Source organism: Geospiza fortis, unplaced genomic scaffold (assembly GCF_000277835.1).
Source record: "Geospiza fortis unplaced genomic scaffold, GeoFor_1.0 scaffold744, whole genome shotgun sequence".
Classification (NCBI taxonomy): domain Eukaryota; kingdom Metazoa; phylum Chordata; class Aves; order Passeriformes; family Thraupidae; genus Geospiza; species Geospiza fortis.
This window is the reverse complement of record NW_005054617.1, coordinates 39458-61524: the sequence shown is the minus strand read 5'-3', so window position 1 is coordinate 61524 and position 22067 is coordinate 39458. Positions and strand designations below refer to the sequence as shown.

At 45.0% G+C, this 22067-nt stretch overlaps 1 protein-coding gene across 2 annotated transcripts in view; it reads left to right on the top strand.

Annotated features, from left to right (window-relative positions):
- AMOT (angiomotin) overlaps positions 1-22067 on the top strand; it is a 50392-nt gene that overhangs the window by 8086 nt on the left and 20239 nt on the right. For both annotated transcript variants that reach the window (XM_031064688.1, XM_005430301.3), the window contains exons 2-7: positions 5909-6074; positions 7470-8388; positions 15187-15643; positions 17064-17208; positions 18484-18576; positions 21109-21254. In XM_031064688.1, coding sequence (XP_030920548.1) covers positions 7517-8388; positions 15187-15643; positions 17064-17208; positions 18484-18576; positions 21109-21254 — 1713 coding nt within the window. In that variant the 5' untranslated portion in view covers positions 5909-6074; positions 7470-7516. The remainder of the gene's footprint in view (positions 1-5908; positions 6075-7469; positions 8389-15186; positions 15644-17063; positions 17209-18483; positions 18577-21108; positions 21255-22067) is intronic.

The window sequence follows — 22067 nt, the reverse complement described above, 5'->3', positions numbered from 1 at the left end:
GGGTTCTGTGGTTAGTCTCTTTAAATTCTGTGAAACAGCATTCTGAAAGAAGAAGAGCTCCTCCATATGGGGCTTAAAATAGTTTAAATTGTGGTATTGCTAGAAAAAGCCAGAAAATTCCATGCTAAAGTTAGGCCATAGTGGTTGTTTTCTTCTCTACATCCTCCTCCACCTACGGTTTTTTATTTGTGTCAACTTATGATATAAATTTTCAGGATGTCACAACTGACATATGAGGAAAAACTACCTTAAGGTGGCACAAAAATGGATTTATATCTTTGAGGATCATATTTCCATTGTTTTCAGGACTGCTTAAGCTTTTAGCTTCGAATTTTGACTTTATTTTTAATGTAGATGGTGATTCCAATTTTTATTTTTTTTTTTAATCTCAGCAGCAATTAAAAGAGTCTGATCCTATCTGTAGGGACAAATGATGCACTGTCAACATTTTGCTCCCTTCTGATAATGCACATGAAACTGGTTTGCGTGTTTGAAGATTACATTTTACTCTCACATGGTTTTCATTATCTGAGAGCCTCGAGGAGAGGCCTGGACTAAATCAGGGGAGGAATGGAGAAACCACACAATGCAATGAAACTGGTGCTGAGGCATAGTTGGGATGGTTGTGGGACAGGGGCTGCTGACGACAGAAGCAGGGCGCTGCCTGAGTGCCAGCAGCAGCCAGAAGTGGAGCATTCTCAAAACACAAAACAAAGCTTGATCTTGAATTCAAACTGCAGCAATTCCCCAGTTCTGCAGGGATAATAACTGGAAATTGCTGAAGTTTGAGGCAGATGAATCTTGCTTGCTCTGTGCTGGGAGGCAGCTCTCTGAAATGAGACCTGGTGTGGCTGAAGCTGCATGAGCTTGAGGTGGTTTTAGCAAGAAGACATCTAAAAGGTGAGATTTTGGCCTTTCTGGAGTTGATAGCAGAGCTTCCTTTGCCTGTGCTGGAATTTGTGTTTCATTAATGATGCAGAAATGGCAGTACCTGCCCCTAAAGGGTTGTGACTGTGCAGATGTGTGAGCAGTGTTAGGTAGTGCTGCATAACAGTGCAAGTAATTGAGTGGGGTGATGTCTTCATGTAGAAATATTCTCAATAAAAACAGCTGGTTTTCCTATTAGACTGGTATATTCAGAGTAAATCGTCCTGCTCCTGTCACTTTTAAAATTTTAGGGAGGAACTTGAAACCCCAAAGCATTCTTTTCAAAGTGCTTAAAAGCCACTACACATTCCTATTTATACTGGGCTTTGTAAGTGTTTATTCTTTTTTTCCTTTGTAATATAAAGCCTAAATTATGTTGGTGAAGATTATATAGGAACTTCCCTGGGAAGAAATTGATACTTTTTAGTGAGGGGAGCAGTAATTCAAAGGTCAAGTAAGGTCTTGTCAGTTTTTTCCTTTGAGATGTAATTTAGGGGGGATCTTCCCATGTTGATGTCTTGACTTATTTATCTCCAGCCAGACCAAGCAACTTGCTGCCTTTTCTTCAGCCTGCCAGGCTTCCCTGTGCCTGGTGCCAGTGTTTGACGGGCAGGATTAGGGACAGTCTAATCCTTGCTCAGGTGGACTCAGTTTGGCAGGGAGAGTTGTTAAAACCAGGACCAGTCTTTGGTTGTTCTCCTGGCTTTTCCTTGCTGTAGCACGATGATCTAATACAATGGGTATGCATCTTATTTGCCCCCCTCCGGGTGACATTGTTCTTGTTTTTCGTTAAAAGAAGGAAGTTTTTCTTGTTTGCCCGGTGACTCTGCCCTTCTGGAATGAAGATGAGTAATGCTGGCAGCACTCCATGCACCTGCTGGGTGCCACCCTGCGGGATCACCTGAGCCAGGGGCAGCAGATGGAGGCAGGCAGGGCCGGGAGGGTTGAATGGGAGCTGGGGAGGTGTTTATGGTTGGAGCCTGGAACCTCCTCCAGGTTAGGAGCAGGTGCTAAAGTGATCTCACAATGCTGGGACTTGTTGGGTGCTGCCTTGCAGGTCTGGGTGTTGGCGCCAGACGTTGGGAATCTTTATTCTCCAGGACTAGCCTGGTGTGTATTCTGTCCCTTCTCCTCCTCCTCCTCCTTGGGTAGGACTGGAAGGAAGCAAAGAGCATTCAGTGATAACCTCCACTGTTCATTAAATAATTTGGGACCTTGCCTCTGAGCCTTGGTGCAGAACAGCCGCGGTTCCAATGACACAGGTTGAGTGAATTCTGCAGGATCAGGGATCAGCCTGCTGGGCTTTGCGTGGGCCATGGAGCAGCAGTGTTTCCATTACCCAGGGGTGACTCAGAATGGGAGTATTGCCCAGGGACCTCACAGCTGGTCCTTTCCACTCTGTTTCCTGTCCCCTCCTCTATTGCAGAGTGCAGGTCTGTCTGAAGAAAGCCCAGCACTTAAAAACCAACCAAAAACTTCATCTGCCTGGTAGCATCCCATCCCCTGCTGCCAGCCAGGATGGGCAGTATCACAAGGCCATCCTTTAAGAAACCACAGAATTGCTCTACAGAATTTGCTGCTGGAGTTTGAAGTCTGACACTGGATTGTTTCAGGCGTGAGTGACACAAAACTTAGGAGTAAAACTGAAAGTGCTTAACTGTAGTGCAGCCCTGACGAGATGGTGAACCTGTTCCCATCCCACCTGATGTGTAAGCTAATTAGCTCCTTGGCTAAGCAGTAATTCTGGGCAAGTATGCACAGGCTGTCCTCACAGGGACTCTTGCATTCCTCTTGGTTTCACAAGCTAAAGATGCTTCTCTTTGCTTGTGAGGTTATTATTGCTCCATGCAGGTTTATTGAGCTATAGCATTAGAGCCACTCATCAAACGGTGGTGAGTCGCTCACTTGTCTAAGCTTGTTTATTTTTATAATGCTGGAAAATATTTGCATACTGTACAGAAATGTGCTGCTTTGGTTCCCTACAGCCTGGCAGTATTATCATTTTAAATTCTTCATTAATCTTCCATCCTCACGAGGGACTGGCAAGGTTCCTGTGCATAATTACGTGATGTTTAAGTCAGAAGCCTCAGCTACTGGGTTTTTACACAATGCCCTGCAAACATGAGGCTTTTCTTCCTTAAATAGTACCTACACTACCCCCATTTTGTGCCCATTCTTGATCTCAGCATGGTGAAGCATTATTTGCAATTCCTGTCTTAGTTCTAGCAGTTCTAGGTTCTGATGTTTCCTCCAGAGCTTTTCCCTCAAATTACCAGCAGTAATTTCAGACCAGAGTTCAGAATGAGGTGTAAGATGATAGAGCTACAATGCTTGGGAGCAAATTGCAAAATTGATTCAGCCTGGGAAATCTCACCGTGGTTGCTTGGATGAGATTTGATCTAAACCTGGATTTTCCACTGGAAAAGGTGTTTCCAGGCTTTGTGGCTATGGAGAGTGCACCATCCAATCCATACACTTTGGCAGAGTTGTTGCTAGTCTGATTTCAGCCCTATCAATCATAATAGATGTAGGCTAAACCCCCAAATATGTCTGTTTAAAGTATCTACAGAACCTTCCCAATTTCCTTCCAGCTCTATCATAACAACTTTTCCAGTGCATCTCACTAATTTCCATCTTTGGCACAGTGAAAACCGAAATTGCTGGAAGAGCCTGACAAAAAAATAGAGTTTGGTGTCCAAATAAATAACACATGGGCTTCAGCACCAATTGTACTGTTCATTTTTGTGTTTTGTTAATAGAAAAGTTAACTCACTGGTTCTGCCAGGAGTTTTCAGCCTGCTCAGAAAGCAGATTCCAGGAATGCTGCCACCCAAGTTAGTTGCACAAGATTTTCTTTGTTAATTAAAAATAATGGGATAAAACTGAAAAAAATAGGCTACCAGTTGGTATTTAAAGAAAGCGGATTTGTTGGCCAGAATATCTTCATATTGTATCTCAGCCCACCTTTTGCTTTGGGTTTCCAGGTTGATTTCTAGTTTACACCCACACTAAAATTAGTAGTATTCAGTTCCAGCAAATGTTTTCCAGTGTGAACTGTGGCTTCCCTCCATCAGCTCAGCAGAATGAGCTGGTAGTGCTGAGGAGTGAAGCTCTGCATGTGAAATGGTTCCTGGAGCATTTGAAGGAGTTAAACATGCACAGAGAAAAAAATAGGCTACCAGTTGGTATTTAAAGAAAGCGGATTTGTTGGCCAGAATATCTTCATATTGTATCTCAGCCCACCTTTTGCTTTGGGTTTCCAGGTTGATTTCTAGTTTACACCCACACTAAAATTAGTAGTATTCAGTTCCAGCAAATGTTTTTCAGTGTGAACTGTGCCTTCCCTCCATCAGCTCAGCAGAATGAGCTGGTAGTGCTGAGGAGTGAAGCTCTGCATGTGAAATGGTTCCTGGAGCATTTGAAGGAGTTAAACATGCACAGATTGGATTTGTCTGTTGAAAAAAAATCTTTAAGGCAGAGAGGCAGAATCTCAAGCTGGATTGTATCTTTGTATTAAAAAAATAAACAATCCCCCCCACCACCTCCTTAGATTTTTCCAGTTGAGACAAAAGAAATCTTTGGGTGGAAAGGCAGCATCATATTGCATAATAAAAGCCTTTGTATACTCTAATAAAAAGGGTTGCTCAGGGCAGCTTGGTTTAAAATAAATATAAAAAGAAGAGTCAGTGATGATTCTGGTGTGAGGGGGATGAGGAATCCTTAACTTCTGTTGTGCAACACTGAGAAAAGAGGCTAGAAATTGCTCTAGTTATCTGCTATCTTTAATGCCTGCTTTAAAGGCTCTTTACTGCATATTTGCTGGCAGCTGTTTTCAATATATCCCTCTTGAGCTAAGTCACCAGTTAAGAATTTGACATTAGCTGCTTTTTTCAACCACCATCTTGAAGTACCACACCACACAACACTGCCTTGTTCTCTCCTTAGATATTGTTCATGTGCCTTGAAATTGCTGTTGACACCTCAAGTATTTAACTTGCAGATCTGAGATAGTTTTTGTTGGGTGTGGATTTGTGCTGTAATAAGTCAGAGACAGAAGTATCCACGTCTGCATTCCTTCACTACATCTGTTCACTTTATTTTTTGCAACATTCCAGGAAATTAAGTTAAATTATACGTATCAATGAATATTTTTAGTTTCACTAGTTCTATTTTCATTGCCTTTCCTTAAAGTATGACTACACTGAGTGCACAAATATGTTTCATATCTTTTGCACTGCTTTTTCTTTAGGACACCTTCAGTAACTGCTTCTTGTAACATGCCTAAATACACATTGTTCTGTATTCTCCTGCTTCTCCTCTCAATGGTTAAAATTTCTTTACTGCTTCATATTCATATTCTGAAGGAAAAAAGTAATGTAATTAAAGAGTGTTTTGGGAATTAGAGCTGTGCTCTGCAATGTATTTCTGGCATAAACTCTTGTCAGTGTCCTTTTCTTCCCCTGACTTTCCTAGTCTGTAAAATAAAGCTAATATTTACAAACTGATCATTCTCACAGTCATTTCTGAGACACAGTGTGTTGAAGTTTATCAAGCATTTCACAGTGTCACCATCCACCAGAGGATTTCTGCTGACACAGTTTGAAATACTCAGCACCACTGGCAAAGGAGCCATAAGCACAGGGCATCCTCATCTGTGCTGCAGCTTTCATTCTGAGCAAAAAATAAAACAATGGAGTTAAAGAATTAGCGGGTTTTAATCACTGTTTCACTTGGAAGCACAGATGGGACAAAGCATTACTTGGCAACATTTAATCTTGGAGCAGAAATGGTCATGATTAAAGCAGCAGCTGGAGGAGATTGCTGGGGACACAGGGGTTCATTCATCCTAAAGGGATCAAAATTGTTGGGCTCTGGGAGAAAACAAGAAGCTACAAAAGGAAAATCTGAAATATGGGCTAAGGTTTATTATTTGGAGGGTCTCATCTACTGATTAAAATTATATTTTCAATGCTTTCCTCAGAATTATTTTGGGAGCGAGGGGAGTATCAAGTGATCAGGCCTGCTGAAGAGGAGCCTGAAGCCATCTCTGAGTGGAGATCTTGGGTTTGCAGGAGGAAGGCTGAGTTTGTCCCCCCATGTGGCAGAACTGCTCCTCCTTACCAGGGAACTGCAAGTGAAGGACAAAGGTATGTGCCACTTCAAACAGCATTTCAAAGGAGTCACATTCCAGGTCAGCTAACAGGGCCTGAATTCCTGCCGTGGTGGGCAGCCTGGAATGAGGTGGATTTTAACTTTCTCTTCATTAAGATTTGCAGGAGGCTTTTGTGTGCCCAGTGGGAGTCCTTGGGTTGCAGGGGTTGAGTGTTCTGAGGGAGCAGACAGGGAGGTTGTGGAGATGCAGCACAAAGCAGACCCTTCAGGCCTCCTGGTTCTGCCACAGAACAAACTGTTGGGAACAAGTTACCTTCTGCTAAGGGACAATGTAATGCAGAAAAAAGGTCACAAAAGAAAATGCTAGAACACCAACACGTGTTCTGCTGTCAGGGCAGAGCCGCAGCTTGGCCAGCGAGTGCGGCTGAGCTCTATTCTGAGCTGTTCTAGCTCAAAAGGAGCTCTGCTTTCAGTTACATGTCTCAAAGGTATAATTAATTTTTGATATTTCAACTCAGGCAAGGCCAGTGGGCCTGAGTTTCCATGACACACTCCTGACTCCACTGGGAGACTGAGCAAAATGCAATTGCTGTTGGTCACTGGCTTAATCTGTACTTAGGATGTGCCTGACATTGGCTCTTTGTGTTTCTCTCATTGGGAAGCAGTGTTTTTTCCTGCCACTCAGAGGTCTTTTTCTGTTCCTTAGATCAGACAACTCTTTTTCCTCCCCTTGCATTTGCATGCATTCCGCTGAGGATATTTAGATGTGTGAGGATTTGGTTGCCTTTGTATAGCAGGAAGTTCCCGAGTCCTCACTTGCACCGTGCCTGGGGTTTTCTGCAGCAAGGAGAAGAGGTGCTGATCTCACTCTGGGCATTTCATAATTCTGAAAACCTGCTGGCTAACTAGGTATTCATGACTTGCTTTATGCAAGCCGAGAGATTTCTTTACTTCTTTTGAACCATATGCTATCTCAATGGGCCTCTTTTTTGTTTTTTTCTTTCCCTTAAAACTGACAATTGCTGATTTCACACTTCAGTCCTTGTCTGCCTACAAATATGGGAAGTGTATTTCACTGTTGGTAACTCCAAGTATAAAGCAAACAGGTTTCAGGCATTTTTACCATCATCCTGTGAATTCCACGTCTCCTTTTTGCCCGAGATGCTGTCTGAGGTATTTGGCACGCATCCCTACAGCTTGAAGCGGATTGATTTGCCTATAAACTTTCAAGTCACCTTTCATCACCTTTCTGAGGCTTTGCCCCCCGGGCATGCACGTCCTTCTTAGGTCTCCACGGGCCTTGATGACCTCCATTGTTATGGGAACCTTTGGTAATCTAACCTGCTTTTTTTCTGTATTTCAAGCCGTTGCTCCTGAATATCTCTCCCTCGATCCACTCAGGCGCTAATAACCGTGTCTCCTTTCCTTAGGTCAAGGGCAGCTTTTACGTTCCACCCAAAAGGCACCACAGTTTGAGATGAGGAATTCAGAAGAGCAAGCAGCTACGACAGTTTTACAGCGCCTGCTGCAGGAGCAGCTCCGATACGGGAACCCAAATGACAACCGCAACCTTCTGGCCTTACACCAGCAAGCCACAGGCAATGCCCCCCCTTTCAGCAGCACCGGCAGCCCGGCCTCTCAGAACGAAGGGCTGAGCTCCCAGGAGCACCAGCTGGTCACTCATGCTGCCCGCCAGGAGCCCCAGGGCCAGGAGATACAGGTGGACAACAGCATCATGGAGAAGCAGCTCTCACCACGCCTGCAGAACAGCGAGGACCTCCCGACCTACGAGGAGGCCAAGGTGCAGTCGCAGTATTTCCGGGGCCAGCCGCACGCCAGCGTCGGGGCCGCCTTCTACGTCACGGGCGTCACCAACCAGAAGATGAGGACTGAGGGGAGGCCCACGGTGCAGCGGGTGAGCCCGGGAAAGGTGCACCAGGACGAGGGACTGAAGGACCTCAAGCAGGGCCACGTGCGCTCCCTGAGCGAGCGGCTGATGCAGCTGTCCCTGGCCACCAGTGGGGTCAAGGCCCACGCGCCCGTCACCAGCGCGCCGCTCTCCCCGCTGTCCCCACTCTCTCCCCAGCAGTCCAGCGACCCTTACAAAAATTCTAGCTCCAATGAGTTCTACAAGAATTCGGTGCAGCCCCCTTCCCAGCCCAGCATCAAAGGAATGGAGCAGCGGGGGCCTCCCCCAGAGTACCCTTACAAAAACGTGTCCACCCCATCTATGAACTGCAAGCCTCAGGACTCGGGGCATTTCTATAGTGACCATCGCATGAGCCAGCAGGGAAGATCTGATGGGCCTATGATGAGGTATCAGCATCCCCCTGAGTATGGCTCAGTCAGGTAAGAGAGACCTTAAAACAAGCCCTGTGACAGCCACATAGGGAATGACAACATAAAACTCAGTCCATGAATGACAATATAAAACTAAAACAGCCATGTGGAGAATGACGATATAAAACTTTCAATCACCTTCATTCCTGAGACAGGTTTTCCTTCTGCAAAGACCTCATTTTCATTATGTGAGATGACATGTTGTGTTCAGCTGCAGAGACTGTCTGGGAGGACTGTTACCTGCTTCAGTAGCTGACTAGAGAGGCCTGATGCTTTTTTACAAAAAAAAAAAGATCCGAAACAAGCCAGCTTGATTTTATGGTATGGGGAAGTTCAATGCTGAGGCTCCAGAGCCTCACAAAAGCTTTGCTACAAAAGCCAAAGTTATGGTCTGATTCATTGTAGAAACTTGCAGTTACTTATTGCAAGAATTAAGTTGTTCTTTAATTACATCCGCCAGGCAAAAGAATTTTCTTAAAAGTGGATCACATAGGAAAGGAAAAAGTGAATGAAAGCAATAATGGTGCAGGTAACAAAAATCACCTCTGAGAGTCCTGTAGAGTTTTTAGAATTTTATTTTCAGTGGTTCGAAGTGTAGGAGACAAAAATGGAATATGATTTATGCCTCATCCCAGGCTTGCTTGTTCAGCTTTTGCTCATTTTTCTTGCATCATTTGAAATCTCAGCCTGTTCTGGTTCCCTCTAGATAAGGAGCTGGATTTGGCTTGAACCAAACACTGATGTCCGTGTGGGAAGATGAAGTTTTATTAAGGTTTTAAACCTTAATAAACCCCAGCTTCACTTTACCTGTTCCCATACCATCTCATCCCTGCCTGACACCAGGTGGGATCTGCTGTCGTGATTTTGGCCTCATTTTGAAGCTAAAAGGGTAATTCAGAGGAGCAACAGGAGGATGTAAATGGAGAGGTCTCTGTGAATTTGTGTTTGCACATTTTGAGGGGAGCTTGAAGAAACCAGTCAGTGTTTGGGAGCAGAGTCTGAGCTTTAGGGAGTTTGAATCTGCTCAGAACCTTCCTAGCCCTATGAGGAGCTATTTTCAGAGTTTGTCCACCATTGTTTGTGATCTGAAATGACTTCAGCAGCATACAAGCCTGATGAAAAGACCCTTTGATCTGGCTAAATAAATAATAAAGAGGCCAGGAAAAGGGGAAGTAAAGGGTTTAGGGGGGGTAATGATTGTAGAAGCTCGTTGCAAATGTTTTTGCAAATTCAAAGGCCTCAAACCTCTGTGCACATGGGGCAGAGAGGGGAAACAGCTCCTTGGTGGTTCTGCTGCATCAGAAATACTCCTTATATTATATGCAGTGAGATGTAGCCTGCTTGCTGTTCAAGGGAGAGGTATTTGAAAACACGCCAGCAGTCAGCTCCTCTAGACAGGGTGATTTTTGTCTGTATTGGATGGATCCTGGCTGCTTTGAAAGAACATGGTGGGGGGAAGGAGGGGGAGGAGAAAGGTTCAGCTGGCAAGGTTTCCAGTAGGGGAAGCAACTGAAATTTGTCTTCAAAGCACTGGGAATCTAATGAGGTTACTTTTTAACCTAAATAGCTGCACAGAGGAGAGGTTTCCTTTGCAGGCAAATGCTGGAGCAGTAGAACAATTGCAAGACTAATCCATAAATTACAGAGCAGCGTAGCAAAGGAAGGCAGCGAGTCCTCTATTCCCCTCCCTCTCCCACATGCTGTAAGAGAAACTGTCATTTAGACAAGAAACCTTCTGTGTTGCTGAAGGTGCAGCTGGGTGATGGTATGGGGATTTTAAAGGCAAACAGCTCCGGGGAGAGCTTTTGCTTCTCACCAGGAGCGTCCTTGCAGTCTCCAGCTTTCCTGCACCGCGGCTCAGCCTTTATCGGGATTCATTTGGATTGGTAAATGTGTGCATTTTTTGAATTGTGCGTCAAGGAAACAAAGCCCCTTCTCTGTGCTCCCGAAGCCACACCCTTTTCTGCGGGTTTTTCCCCTCATTGTTCGGGGGAATTTGAGGGTGACCTAATGATGCGGTTAAATAAAACTCGTTGAGCAAGATAAACATTGGGGAATTCACAGCATTCTCATGCTTCACCCTCCCCAGTCTGGGAAAGGAATGGGCTGTGTGGTAAGTTTAAACCAGTCTGCAAACAGTTTGCCTCACCTGCTCCTGGGCGGTGGAAGTTTGGGAGCAGTGTATGTTGGTAATGATGTTGGTTTAATGTAAATACCGGGCATGCCGGAGGCATCTCTGCTGTTATTTGGCAATTTTACAGAAAGTTTAGAAGAGGGCTGGCCACATGTGAAGCTCCATTGAGTTCTCTCCCTAATACTTCAGCTGCACTTTACCATTGGTTGTGAAAACACCCCTCCAGTGTAAGAGCAGAGCATGAGTGCCTTGGGCTCTGTGTCCTGGGGCTGCAAGGGCTCCTGTGGCAACACAGCGAGGGCTGGAGCAGCTTTGGGTGCAGAAAAAGCCCCTGTCCGATGCATTTTTGGGTGCAGAAAAAGCCCCTGTCTGATGCAGTTTTGGGTGCAGAGGAAGCTCCTGTCTGATGTATTTTTGGGTGCATATGAAGCCCCTGTCTGATACATTTTGGGGAGCAGAAGAAGCCCCTGTCTGATACATTTTTGGGAGCAGAAGAAGCTCCTGTCTGATGCATTTTTAGGTACAGAGAAAGCCCCTGTCTGATGCATTTCTAGGTGCAGATAAAGCCCTGTCTGGTGCATTTTTGGTTGCAGATGAAGCCCCTGTCTGATGCATTTTTGGGAGCAGAAGAAGCTCCTGTCTGATACATTTTTGAGTGCAGAGGAAGCTCCTGTCTGGTGCATTTTTGGGTGCAGAGGAAGCTCCTGTCTGGTGCATTTTAGGGTACAGAGGAAGCCCCTGTCTGATGCAGTTTTGGGTACAGAGGAAGCTCCTGTCTAGTGCATTTTTGGGTGCAGAGGAAGCTCCTGTCTGATGCATTTTTTTGATGCAGAGGAAGCTCCTTGTCTCTCTGATTCAAGCGCCATCCTCTGTCTGGAGCCCAAGTGACTGAGCTCCTGCTGAGGTGATTAATCCCATCGACTTCACAGAAAGTTTTTGAGAGGGAGGTCTGCAGAATTTGTCCCGTAATTAGTAAATCACCGTGTGCACTGCGTTCCCCTGAGCAGCATCAAAGTGGGGGCTAATCAGGTGTGACTGGGCAGCAGAACAAAAATTCCTGGGTTTGATTTCGGCTGTGTAATGGAGTGGAGCGTGCTCCCTCCCGCGGGCAGCATTTCCTGCTTCGTGCAGAAGGGGAGCTGGAGCTTCTTGGACATGAAACGGGCAGGACAAGCTGGGAAGGCATTAGAAAAAACCTTAAAGAGCCAGAGATCTTTCCTGGTCCTTTCATTCTTGGCCTTCCCCACTGTGCTGCTGTGCCACAGACCTTGTGTGTGTCCCTCTGTCCTGGCAGCCTGAGCACCCCATGGCTGCAGAGCTGCCCTCGCTGCCTGGCTCTGCCTTCCTGCCCCAAAAGCTCAGCTCACCCTGGTGCTTGCAGAGCCATAAATCCAGGTTTGTACTTGGCCTCTGTGGAGTTCCTCTGTCCATGCCAGAGAGCAGAAATTCCTGCATGGTGCACAGAGAAGTGGCCCTTAAAGTTATGCTTCCAAACCCGAATACTTGTAGGGGTAATTGCTCTGAGTTTTGTTTTCCCCCTGCATTTGGTTTATTCAGGTCTCTGTGACACTGAGGCAAATGGAAGGAGGTTGTGTAATTTTGTTGTATGTGTGTTTTGAGAGTCTACATTTTTTCTGAAGTGGTTGGTTCAGATAAAATTGTGATTGCTATTGCAGGGTTACCTGAGGACTCATTCTCTCACGGAGGGAATTTTTTGCTACCATTTTATCAGCAATACTGTTAAGTGACACAAATAGTCAATTTTACCTTTACGTTTTGCAGTGTAGCATAAAAATATTGAAAAAATCCAAATTGTGTTTGTTTACCTTTCTGACTCTCTCAACCCAAAATTGCTTTACCAGAGAAATAAATTCTTCATTTCTCTTGTTAATATAAAGAAATCCCAGAGCCAGGTATTTTTTACCCACAAAATGTATGTAAGTATTTTATAAGACTAAATTGTAAGCAGTGGGAATGCCAAAAAGTTCTTTGAATGTGTATGTAAAAGTTTGCATGCAAGATCTTAAAAAGTCTGGTGTCACTGTGAGGTTACCAGGATTTTGAAATACAATTTTTTTCAAGATGGTATTTTTTAAATATAATTTTTTAGGATGTATTAACCCAGCTGTGCTGTCTTGTTCTGCTGGGAATATAAATGCATTTGTGACATTTTGGAAGCCCTAATGCTGTTGGTAATGCCACAGAGCTAGGGACTCCAAGCTCTCATGTTCTAGCTTGAGCCCACAAGACTGATATAATTTCAAGACTATGAGAGGCTTTGGATCTGAGTGCCAAGATGCTGGAATTCTTGGAAATGTATCCTGTTTAGAAATACTCAGCCATGATTTCCTAGAGTTGTTCTTTACAATAGGTTTAAAAAGAAATGATCATTACAAGGCATGTCAGTTCCACTGGCCCTTCAGAATTAAAGTGCTGCTGTTGTGTTTCTTTGGCCATTATTTTGTTCATCTCATTGGTGCTTAGGATGGCAAGGTTCTGCCACTGGGTCTCTGTTGACAGAATAACAAGATGTTTTTAGTCAAAATGTTAACACTGGCATCTAAATCATCCTCATGAGGCTTTTAAGATTAACTCACTGACACCAGTCTCCCTGAGTATCTGCTCCAGGTTGTTTTCAGACTGGAAAAGAGTGTTTTGTAGGTTGAAAATTGGTTTTTTGCACCCATGAGGCAGACTGGCAATGTATTTCTTTTTGATCTAACTCTGTAGGTCATCACAGATGAAATGTCACAGCAAGGTTATTCCCTAATTGATTACAACATCAAAGCAGGGCATTGGTGATAGGTAAAGAATAAACTCGGGGAGATGAGTGGTTTGTGAGGATGCAAAGTTTTAACTCTGCACACAACTGGGTGAGCTGAGAAAGCAGCAGGAAACCACCTGAGACAAACCAGGTGACCTTGAGCATGGCCTGTGATGCTTTGGCCTCATTCTTCATTATGAGAACTGGCAAATGAAGTTAATGAAATCAGTGCAACAATAAGTAGAGCTGCCCCCCTGGGAGGAGAAGCACCAAATTGCTGCTACTAAACTGAACATTCCTGAGGAAATTAATTGCACATCACTCTTCTGCATGACCCCTGAAATCCTCATGCTGCAAATGATCATTTCTGGGGAAATACAGCTCCTGAAATGATGCTGCTGGCAGGGACCACAGTCATCTGAAAGTGAGGAGAGAAACAATAGCTCGAGCAGTGATTCTGTTTTTTCTTAGTTAACAAAGGCTAGATTTGTTCCTCCATTAAGGAATTTGAGCGGGAGCTTGGAGGTTTCTCTGCAGGGAAGCAGGGCAGTGAGACATGAAGGGCATGATGCTGAAATAGTGAACCCTGTGCTAGGCTGAGAGCTGCTGAACTCCCCTGTGCTGCTGCCAGATGTGAGTAGTGCCCAGATGTGAGTGGTGGGTGCAAGGAGTGATTCCTTCTTCTTGGAGAGCAGGAAGGATGGTGCTGAGTGTTTGCACTTGGGCTCAGAATTGTGTGTAACCCTTGAGCTCCCAGCTCAGCTTCCTGCTCACTGCTGTCAGTTCCTGGTGCTGTAGGAATGCTGTGAGCTGCCTTGTCCATCCTCTGCAGAGCAGGAGTCCCTCCTGGGAGCACAGGCAGCCAGAGGGGTGTTCTGTAGCAGCTCTGGCCAGGTGGAACAACAGTGTGTTGCTTTTCCAGCTGCAGGGCTGAAGGGCATCCCAAAGGGTGGGAATTTTGTCAGAGCAGCAGGACACGCTGAGCTGCCAGGCTGGGTCTGCTCTGGCCTGAGCTCCATGCTCAAGAAGAGACTGGCTGCAGCATGGAGAGGGAGGGACTTCAACTGTTAGAATAAAGAACATCCAGACAAGTTAAAGGTTGAATGTTTTTGGAGGAGAAAGCAAATCCTGCCTCCTGAGGTCATCCAAGCATGATAAATCCACAGTCTTCTCAGGCAGATTTCTCACTTGGCTGATGCAGCAGGAGTTGAGCTGGGGATCTCCAGAGCCTGGGAAATGTGAGAGGGTGTAGCTTGGATGTAATTCTGTGGCAGACTCAGGCAGGTTATAGATTGGTAGATGTGTCTCTGATAGCCTGCAGAGGTTATTGTTAGGAGCAGTAAGCACACCTACTGCCTAGGACAGGGCAGGTTGGAATGAAATGCTGCTTCTGATTCTTAGGTTGGTTTTCAGATCCTTTATTTGTCTCATTTAGCCAGGCTGCAGTTTATTGATTGATATTTCAGAAAGCTCAGATCAGTGATGCTGGAACACTTAGCATCAAGCTTAGCCAATGCTTTCAACTCTCTATCCTGGCTTGCAGAAGAAGATTGTTTTCTCGATGACAGATGGCACATTTAAGGCCAGAACAAAAGAGCCTGTTCTTAGCAGTCCTTAGTTGAGCAGTTTTATCCACAAAGTGTGGAGAAAAGTTACAAAAATAATTTTGTCCAGTAGTTGTTGATGCACTGTCTTTTAGTACTTCTGTAAAAAAAAATAGTTTCTAGGAAACACCTTTGTGTTCTTAGAATTTGCTAAAGATTTGATTTTGAAATGCTTTTTAAATGGAAGAAAGCCTCACTTGAGTCTTTTGTATGGGAAGACGTGCACAGGAGCTACACACCTTGTCCCTGGTTTGTGCACCTTCCTGTGCATGACTGTGATGGAGCCTGTGCTCTCTGTTTTCCAGGCAGAACCCAGATGTGCAGCTGCAGTTACAACAGAGACCACCTCACCACCACAGCCCAACTTCCTCCTTGACATCCCTGGGATCTTTGACTTTGCTCCAGTCTCCACCACCCTCTAGGCTGTCCCCATCCCAGCATCAGCAACCTCTGACTCCCAGCCAGGCAGATCCTGGTGTTCTGCCCCGGCCCCAGCAGCCTTTCCTGTCCAACCCAGTCCAGCAGGGGGATCTGTACCGACTATGCCAGCCCTTCCTGGGCCCCCAGCAGCAGCAGCAGCAGCAAGGAGACTCCTACTCCATGAGAGCCCAGCAGATCCCTTCCCCATACCAGCAGGTGCAAGTGGATCCTTTTGCCATCGTGTCCAGGGCCCAGCAAATGGTGGAAATCCTGTCCGAGGAGAACCGGTCCCTACGGCAGGAGCTGGATGGGTGCTATGAGAAGGTGGCCCGGCTGCAGAAGGTGGGTGGTTGTGTAATTCAGGCATTCTCCTGTCTCTGGTCTAGTCCCTAATTGAATCATTTAACCTGCAAGTGTTGGATTCCTTTGCTGAAGGGATTGATGAGGTACTTTAGAGTCTTTCGTATGCAGATTGATTAGTCTGTGTCGTGTGCCTTTGGGCAGCAGCTTAACTTTGGCAGAAGATGGAATCAAAGCCTTCAGTTTTCTGCTAATAGTTCACTGACCTTGCTCAGAAGCACATCCTCCTCAGCTGCTGAAGAGGCTGACTGCTTGGATTGCTTGGCTAAGTTAAGGTTTGTCCAGGATAGCAGCAGGTTTCATTTTCCCCAAAAGACCTCAGAGCTGCAGGAAGGGCCTGCTTGGGGTGGCATGAGACCACAGCCACTCAAGGAGGCAGAGGGGACATGGCTACAAAACTGGTTGGCACCACAGTGTGCAGGGCAAGTAGTGCTGCTATAGCTACATTAAAGACATTTGGACTGCAGGACTGGGACTAACATTCCTTTTGTCCCTCTCTCAACACCACACAATTTCCATGAAAACTTAATATCTTGATTTGGACCCAGCTATTTGCCTCCTTTGGTTTTATGGAACAAGCAGAATAAATGATGCTAAGACATTTAAAAGGAAATACCCCAGTGAGACAGACCCATCATTAATGTGCATGTGTGGAGGTATTTTCATGCTGCCTCACAGAAATAACTTCTTGATGACCAGTGGTTTAAAGCTGGGCAGCAGGTCAGCTTTGCTTTTGCCTTGCAGCTGTGGAAAGGCTGATGCTACTTAGCAATTTAGGACTTTGTGGGTCTTGCTGTGCTCTTTGCACTGAGCTGTGTTTGGGGCCAGAAAAATGTGTTGGTGCTTGTCCTTGAGTTTAGATGACCAGTGTGGCTTTCCACACTCATTATTCCCCATGTTACCTTTTACCTCTTATGTTTGTTTGGTCGTATTTTTTTTTTTTAATGTTTCTGGCCAGGAAATACTTGAGAGAATTGTTTGACAGCTTCCTGATAATGACAGAAGGATACAAATGCACTTCCCTCCACCTCCCTGTTGATCATTTGCTGTAGACAGTGCTGATGGGGTTTGCTATGGTGTGGATCCACACTTCCATAGCAAATCATGCCCAGCAAGGAGAGTTAGGAGAGAATCTCCTGCTCTAGATGATCAGAGAAGCTTTACACTGAAGAATAAAGCATATCCTGAAAGGAAGGATAAAGCATATTTTATTGCAAAATTATTCAGCCACTGGTATTCTTTCTAGAGAGGGATTCATCACAGACCTGAGACTTTTTTCTACTTAGTGTATAAGTATAGGTTTCCTTCAATAAAGAACACTTGAGACAAAGTAATCTCCTGTCCGAGACAATGAAATTTGTTAGTGGAAAATATTATGTGCTTGTTTTCACTTTCACTGCAGCTGGAAACAGAAATTCAGCAAGTTTCAGAGGCCTACAAAAACCTGGAGAAATCATCCTCTAAGCGGGATGCCCTGGAAAAAGCCATGAGAAACAAACTGGAAGGAGAAATTCGTAGGCTTCATGATTTCAACAGGGATCTAAGAGGTAAATGAAATAAAACTTCTGTTCTTCAATGCTGAGGGTTTTTATTGTTATGTTTACTTGGCAGGACAGAGTTTTGCTGCAGAATTCAGTCTGACACGACTGGAATATGACAAGATCCTCAGGTGCATTCAGTAGTCAGAGATTTTAAGCACTTGCTGGAAGAATGGAAAAGACAGGTTTAGGAGAGGGCTGCAGTCTTTCATTTCCAGCCTGTTTCTCATTGACAAGAAACATGTGATAAGCCAAATACCATAAACCAGATGCAAGCCTGGAATTCTCTCATGTCTTATATCCTAGAGACAATTTGTACAATTTGTTCAGTTTACACAAATGGAAAGAGGTTTTGCTGACTGCCTAATCCCACACCAGGCATGTTCACTTTATTTCCTGTCCAGTGACCCTTTTTGCACTGACATACAAACTGCAGAGTGTCTGTTCTTCCTGAAGGTCTTGTCATTCCTTATCAGTGTAGGCATCTGGTTTTTTGGATCTCCCTTCCTTTTCCAGAGTGAGCTGTTATTGGTGTCTGGTTCTTGCTAAGAGGCTGAGGCAGCCCCACGGCTGGCAGCAGAGTGGTGTTGAGTGGTATTTGACCTTACTGGGGGGAAAAGTTTAAGCATTAGTTTGGAAGGTGGAAATCATCTGCAATTTGAGATTTTTGAAGGTGCACAAACAGTTGTTTAAACTGGAAGTTTAATTTTTTTAAGAAAGCCTTCTGATAGTCCTGCATGCTGTCACTGCCTCGTGTCTTTTACTAAGACTCACAGAAATTGTTTTGCATCCAGGGAGTAAAGCCATGCATTTCCCAGTACTGTCCACAAAGGCCTGCATTAAATAATCTAATTCATAATAAAATACAGCATAAACATTTCATTCTAATTTTCACAGACTGATACAAGTTTCTAGCAGCTTGGAGCAGCAGAGCTGTTAATCTGTTTTTAGGGTTTTACACTATTCCCTCAAGTCAGGTAATTGGACAACAGTAATTTAATCTCCTGTTAAGATTTAGTGGAGAGTTATAAGAGATCTTTTAATTGCGTGCTGGGATTTATTTTTGTGGAAAAAATAAAGGTATAAATTGAAAAAATAAACTTCTGTGTTATAGACGTTTAAAATAATTTCTTTGGAACTTTAACCTTTTTTGTTTCATTGAGTGTATTTCCTTAAGGACATAATTAAAAACATTTCAAAAATGAGTGCCAACTTCCGATAGGCTGTATTTAAAGCTTAAAAGTTGTTAATTATTTCTTTTGCCTTTATTGAATTGTTTTGCAGAACGCATGGAGACAGCCAACAAGCAGCTGGCAGAGAAGGAGTTTGAGGGCTCTGAAGACAATCGGAAAACCATCTCTCAGCTCTTTGCACAAAGTGAGTTCCACAGCCTTTGTGGGTCACTGGAAAGCTCCAGTCACCTGGGAGGGAGGACAGTGCAGCAGGTTAATGCTCAGCACAGAAACCAGGGCAGTGGCAGCCCAAAGCTGGCAATGGAGAAAGGAGGAGGGATCCGAGAATTCCTTTTCTGTCAGTATCTAAAATCAATCTGATGGGATTTATTAGAGATATTGAAGCACAGGTAATTTTCAGTTAAACCATAAAATGAGTATTTACCCATAATTTGCATATTTTATCTATATATTTTATTCCTTGAAAGCTTTGAAATGAAACCTTCCCATGCCACCAGCAGTCCTGGCATGAGTTAAGGCCAGTAGGAGAGGAGCCTGCTAGGTCTCCTATCTCCTTCCTCTTTAATTTGCCACTGCCCTATCCTGTTGAGCAAAAATAAAGGGGATGAACACTCCTGTAGTCTGCTGGGCTGGGTGAGGGTCAGGAATTCTGTCCACAGCAGTGGATTTATCACAAGGCAAACCAAAATGACGGGTGTGAAATGCTGCTTTTCCTTTGTTCTGAAACGTCTTGAGGCTAACGGCGTCGGGCCAACTTTTCTCTCATCCCACAGTGTGCTCCACCCTTCTGACAATGCTCACTTTTCTCCAATTGTTATATAAAAAGGTAGTGCAATAAAATTGCAAAACAGAGTTTTTCTGTGGTGTAATAGACACTGCAACTACCCTGACAGATTCTGGTGTCCCTCTCTTGTGTCATCTTTAGCTTATTCCTTGTGGTTTGCCTTGCAAGTAAATGGCTGTCAGGGAGTGAATTCCAAACTCCTGGTGGTACTGGGAAGTCTGGGATTTTATTCTCTCCTTCTGCTGGTGGACACTGAGGTTCATAGGCGCACCCAGAAATTGGGGAGGTCAAAGCTGTGTGGCCTCTCCTTTTGGCTGAACATGGAAGCCACAGTCCTGCATTTAATCAGTCCCAGTATTTCTAGGGGTGCTGCAGGCACTTGTCAAGTGAAGCAGTTCTCATTTGGAGAAAAGTGTGCAACAAAACCTCCAAAAGCCTCTCTGCAAGCATTTGCAGATTAACAAACAGCCTGGTAGCACTGACTGATACCTGCTGGCACAATGCCACCCTGTCTCAATGCAGCTCAGTCTCTGCAGTACAGTGTAATGTGCTCACACTGGCAGCAACTCATTCCTGGGTGGAGGAGAGGAGAAATGCTGGGAAAAGATGGGCAAAAAAAACCCCATCATGTGATGACATTTGTCCTTATGTCCTGGCCTGGCCCTGGGCTGGCTCATGGTTTGCTCTGCAGAGCTCTGGGTGCTGTTGGTGGACAGATTTGTTTTGCAACCTGTGTGTGGGCTGTGTTGGATCCCTGGCAGAAGGGAATCTTTAGCTGCTCTGTGTTGCTAAAGCTTTGCTCCTGGCTCTTTGCTGGCAGAAGAAAGGGAGTAATTGTGGTCCTGTAAATATAGTTATGCACATGCTTGCACAAATGGGCCTGTGTGCTCCATAGGCAGTCTGTCCTAACACCCAGCACCTTGTTCCTGTTTTTCAAGCCTTCCACTCCTTGTCCTCATTCCTTTGTCGTGGGATATTGGTTTCTGGAATGCAGTTTCTCTGGTGTCATCAGTGCTGGGTGTAGATCACTCCAGGCAGTATTCTGTGGTTGTGTATGCAGCAAGTGGGTTAATGTTATCTTTGGAGCTTGGTTGGCTTGAGCTGGGAATGGCAACATACACAGAGGACATCAGCCCTGTGTTGTGGCTTTGCCTTACACCCTTTGTGATAATTTCTCCAGTCTCCAATTATTTTTATCCTATCTATGTTTTTATGAAGGCAGTGCCCTGTTCCTGCAACACTCAGCATTGCTGCTCCAGCTCTTCCTGGAGAGCAGCAGAAAAGGATGAGCTGCTGTGTTTGGGGTGGCAGGTCTGCTCTGGGAAGGGACAGAACAGATGTATGCGCCTCACTTCTGGCCTAGGGAGTCATTTTTACAGGCAGTAGAGGAAGACTGAGGAGTTCTTGCTGCTGATTTGTTTTCTGACTCCTCTGAAGATATTGCTGGGGGTTCCTCTAAGAAAGGACAGAAGCCTCTTCCAGTTTGGGGGGTCAGTGTGGAAAAAAGGAACACAAGTTTTTCAGGAACACCAGTCTGCTATCTCTCTCCCCAGCCCAAGATATTAAAATTACTCAGTTTGTTTTCCACTGCTGAAAGCTCAGGGGTGAGGAGGTGCCAAGTTTCACTAACCATCTGTATAATCACAGCAAATTACCTGAGTAACTGTACTGAGCGATGCACCTTCTGTTCCTTCTCACTATCTTTGTGGCACATTGTTGCTTGAAGGTACCATACTTGTTTTTCAGGATTACAGGTCCTTCTCTTCCTTGAAAGCCATGTCCTCTTCTTTTCCCTCTTAGCACTAGATTTGCATTCTCTTTCTTGTGAGAAGTCCCAGTGCAATCATCCCTTCACCTCTGGAGGGAAAGGCTCCTGAAAACTGGGCAGAGACAAGTGCTGTGCATTGATAAGTATCACTTTTTTATCCACAGACAAGGAAACACAGAGGGAAAAAGAGAAACTGGAAATAGAGCTGGCTGCTGCCCGCTCCACCAACGAGGACCAGCGGAGACACATCGAGATCCGAGACCAGGCCCTGAACAACGCTCAGGCCAAGGTGGTGAAACTGGAGGAGGAGGTAAGAATGCTGAGAGAGAGGAGTCAGGGTAGCTTGTGTGCCAGCAAAAGTGGCTGTGGGAATGAGTTTGTCTTGTGGAAGTTATAAGGAAATCTGTTTTCTTCAAAGCTGTTTCTATCAGTTTAGCGTTGTGTTGACTAGCTAAACAGATAAGCCACAAATCTCTATTTCCCTGGAAATGCTTTTGTCTAAGCAGCCATATTTTGTTTTCTTTTTGTTTTAACTTGTAAAAGTGGGCTGGAAGTGGAATCTCAGCCCTGGAAACCTGCTGGACTTGGCAGAAATTCAGATCTGGCTGGACTTTCAAGTAATATCAGATGAATGTGGCTTGTCCCTTTGCCAGGTGTGGGGACAGTGCAGATCATCGTGTGTGCCCAGCATTTGTAATAAGCTGGGCATGACCTTTGTTGTTTTCTCTGCCTTTCCTCCCAAGAAGGAGTAATACATTTGAGCTGTTTAGCTGGGCAGCTTTCACAGCAGTTGCTTTTGCAGCCTTGTCCCTGCCACTCATGGCTCTCACCTTTGTCCCTTCTGCGTCACGGTGTCCGTCCTTTCCTCCCACCTTCTGCTTTCCTCTCAAAGGCCCCATTTCCCACTCCAGCCTCTGCTTCCTTTACTCCTACTCTTCCTCCATGGAGAGTCTCAGGAGGAAATCTCCTGACCAAGCACACTTCCTCACTGCAGATTTGTTCTCCAACCCTGCCATCTCCCTGGCTACCAGCACTCAGCTGGGCACTGTGCCTATGTCCACCTGAATTTTGCTGCTTTCAGAGACATTCCTCAAACCCTCCCCTTGTCTGCTTTAGTTCTCTT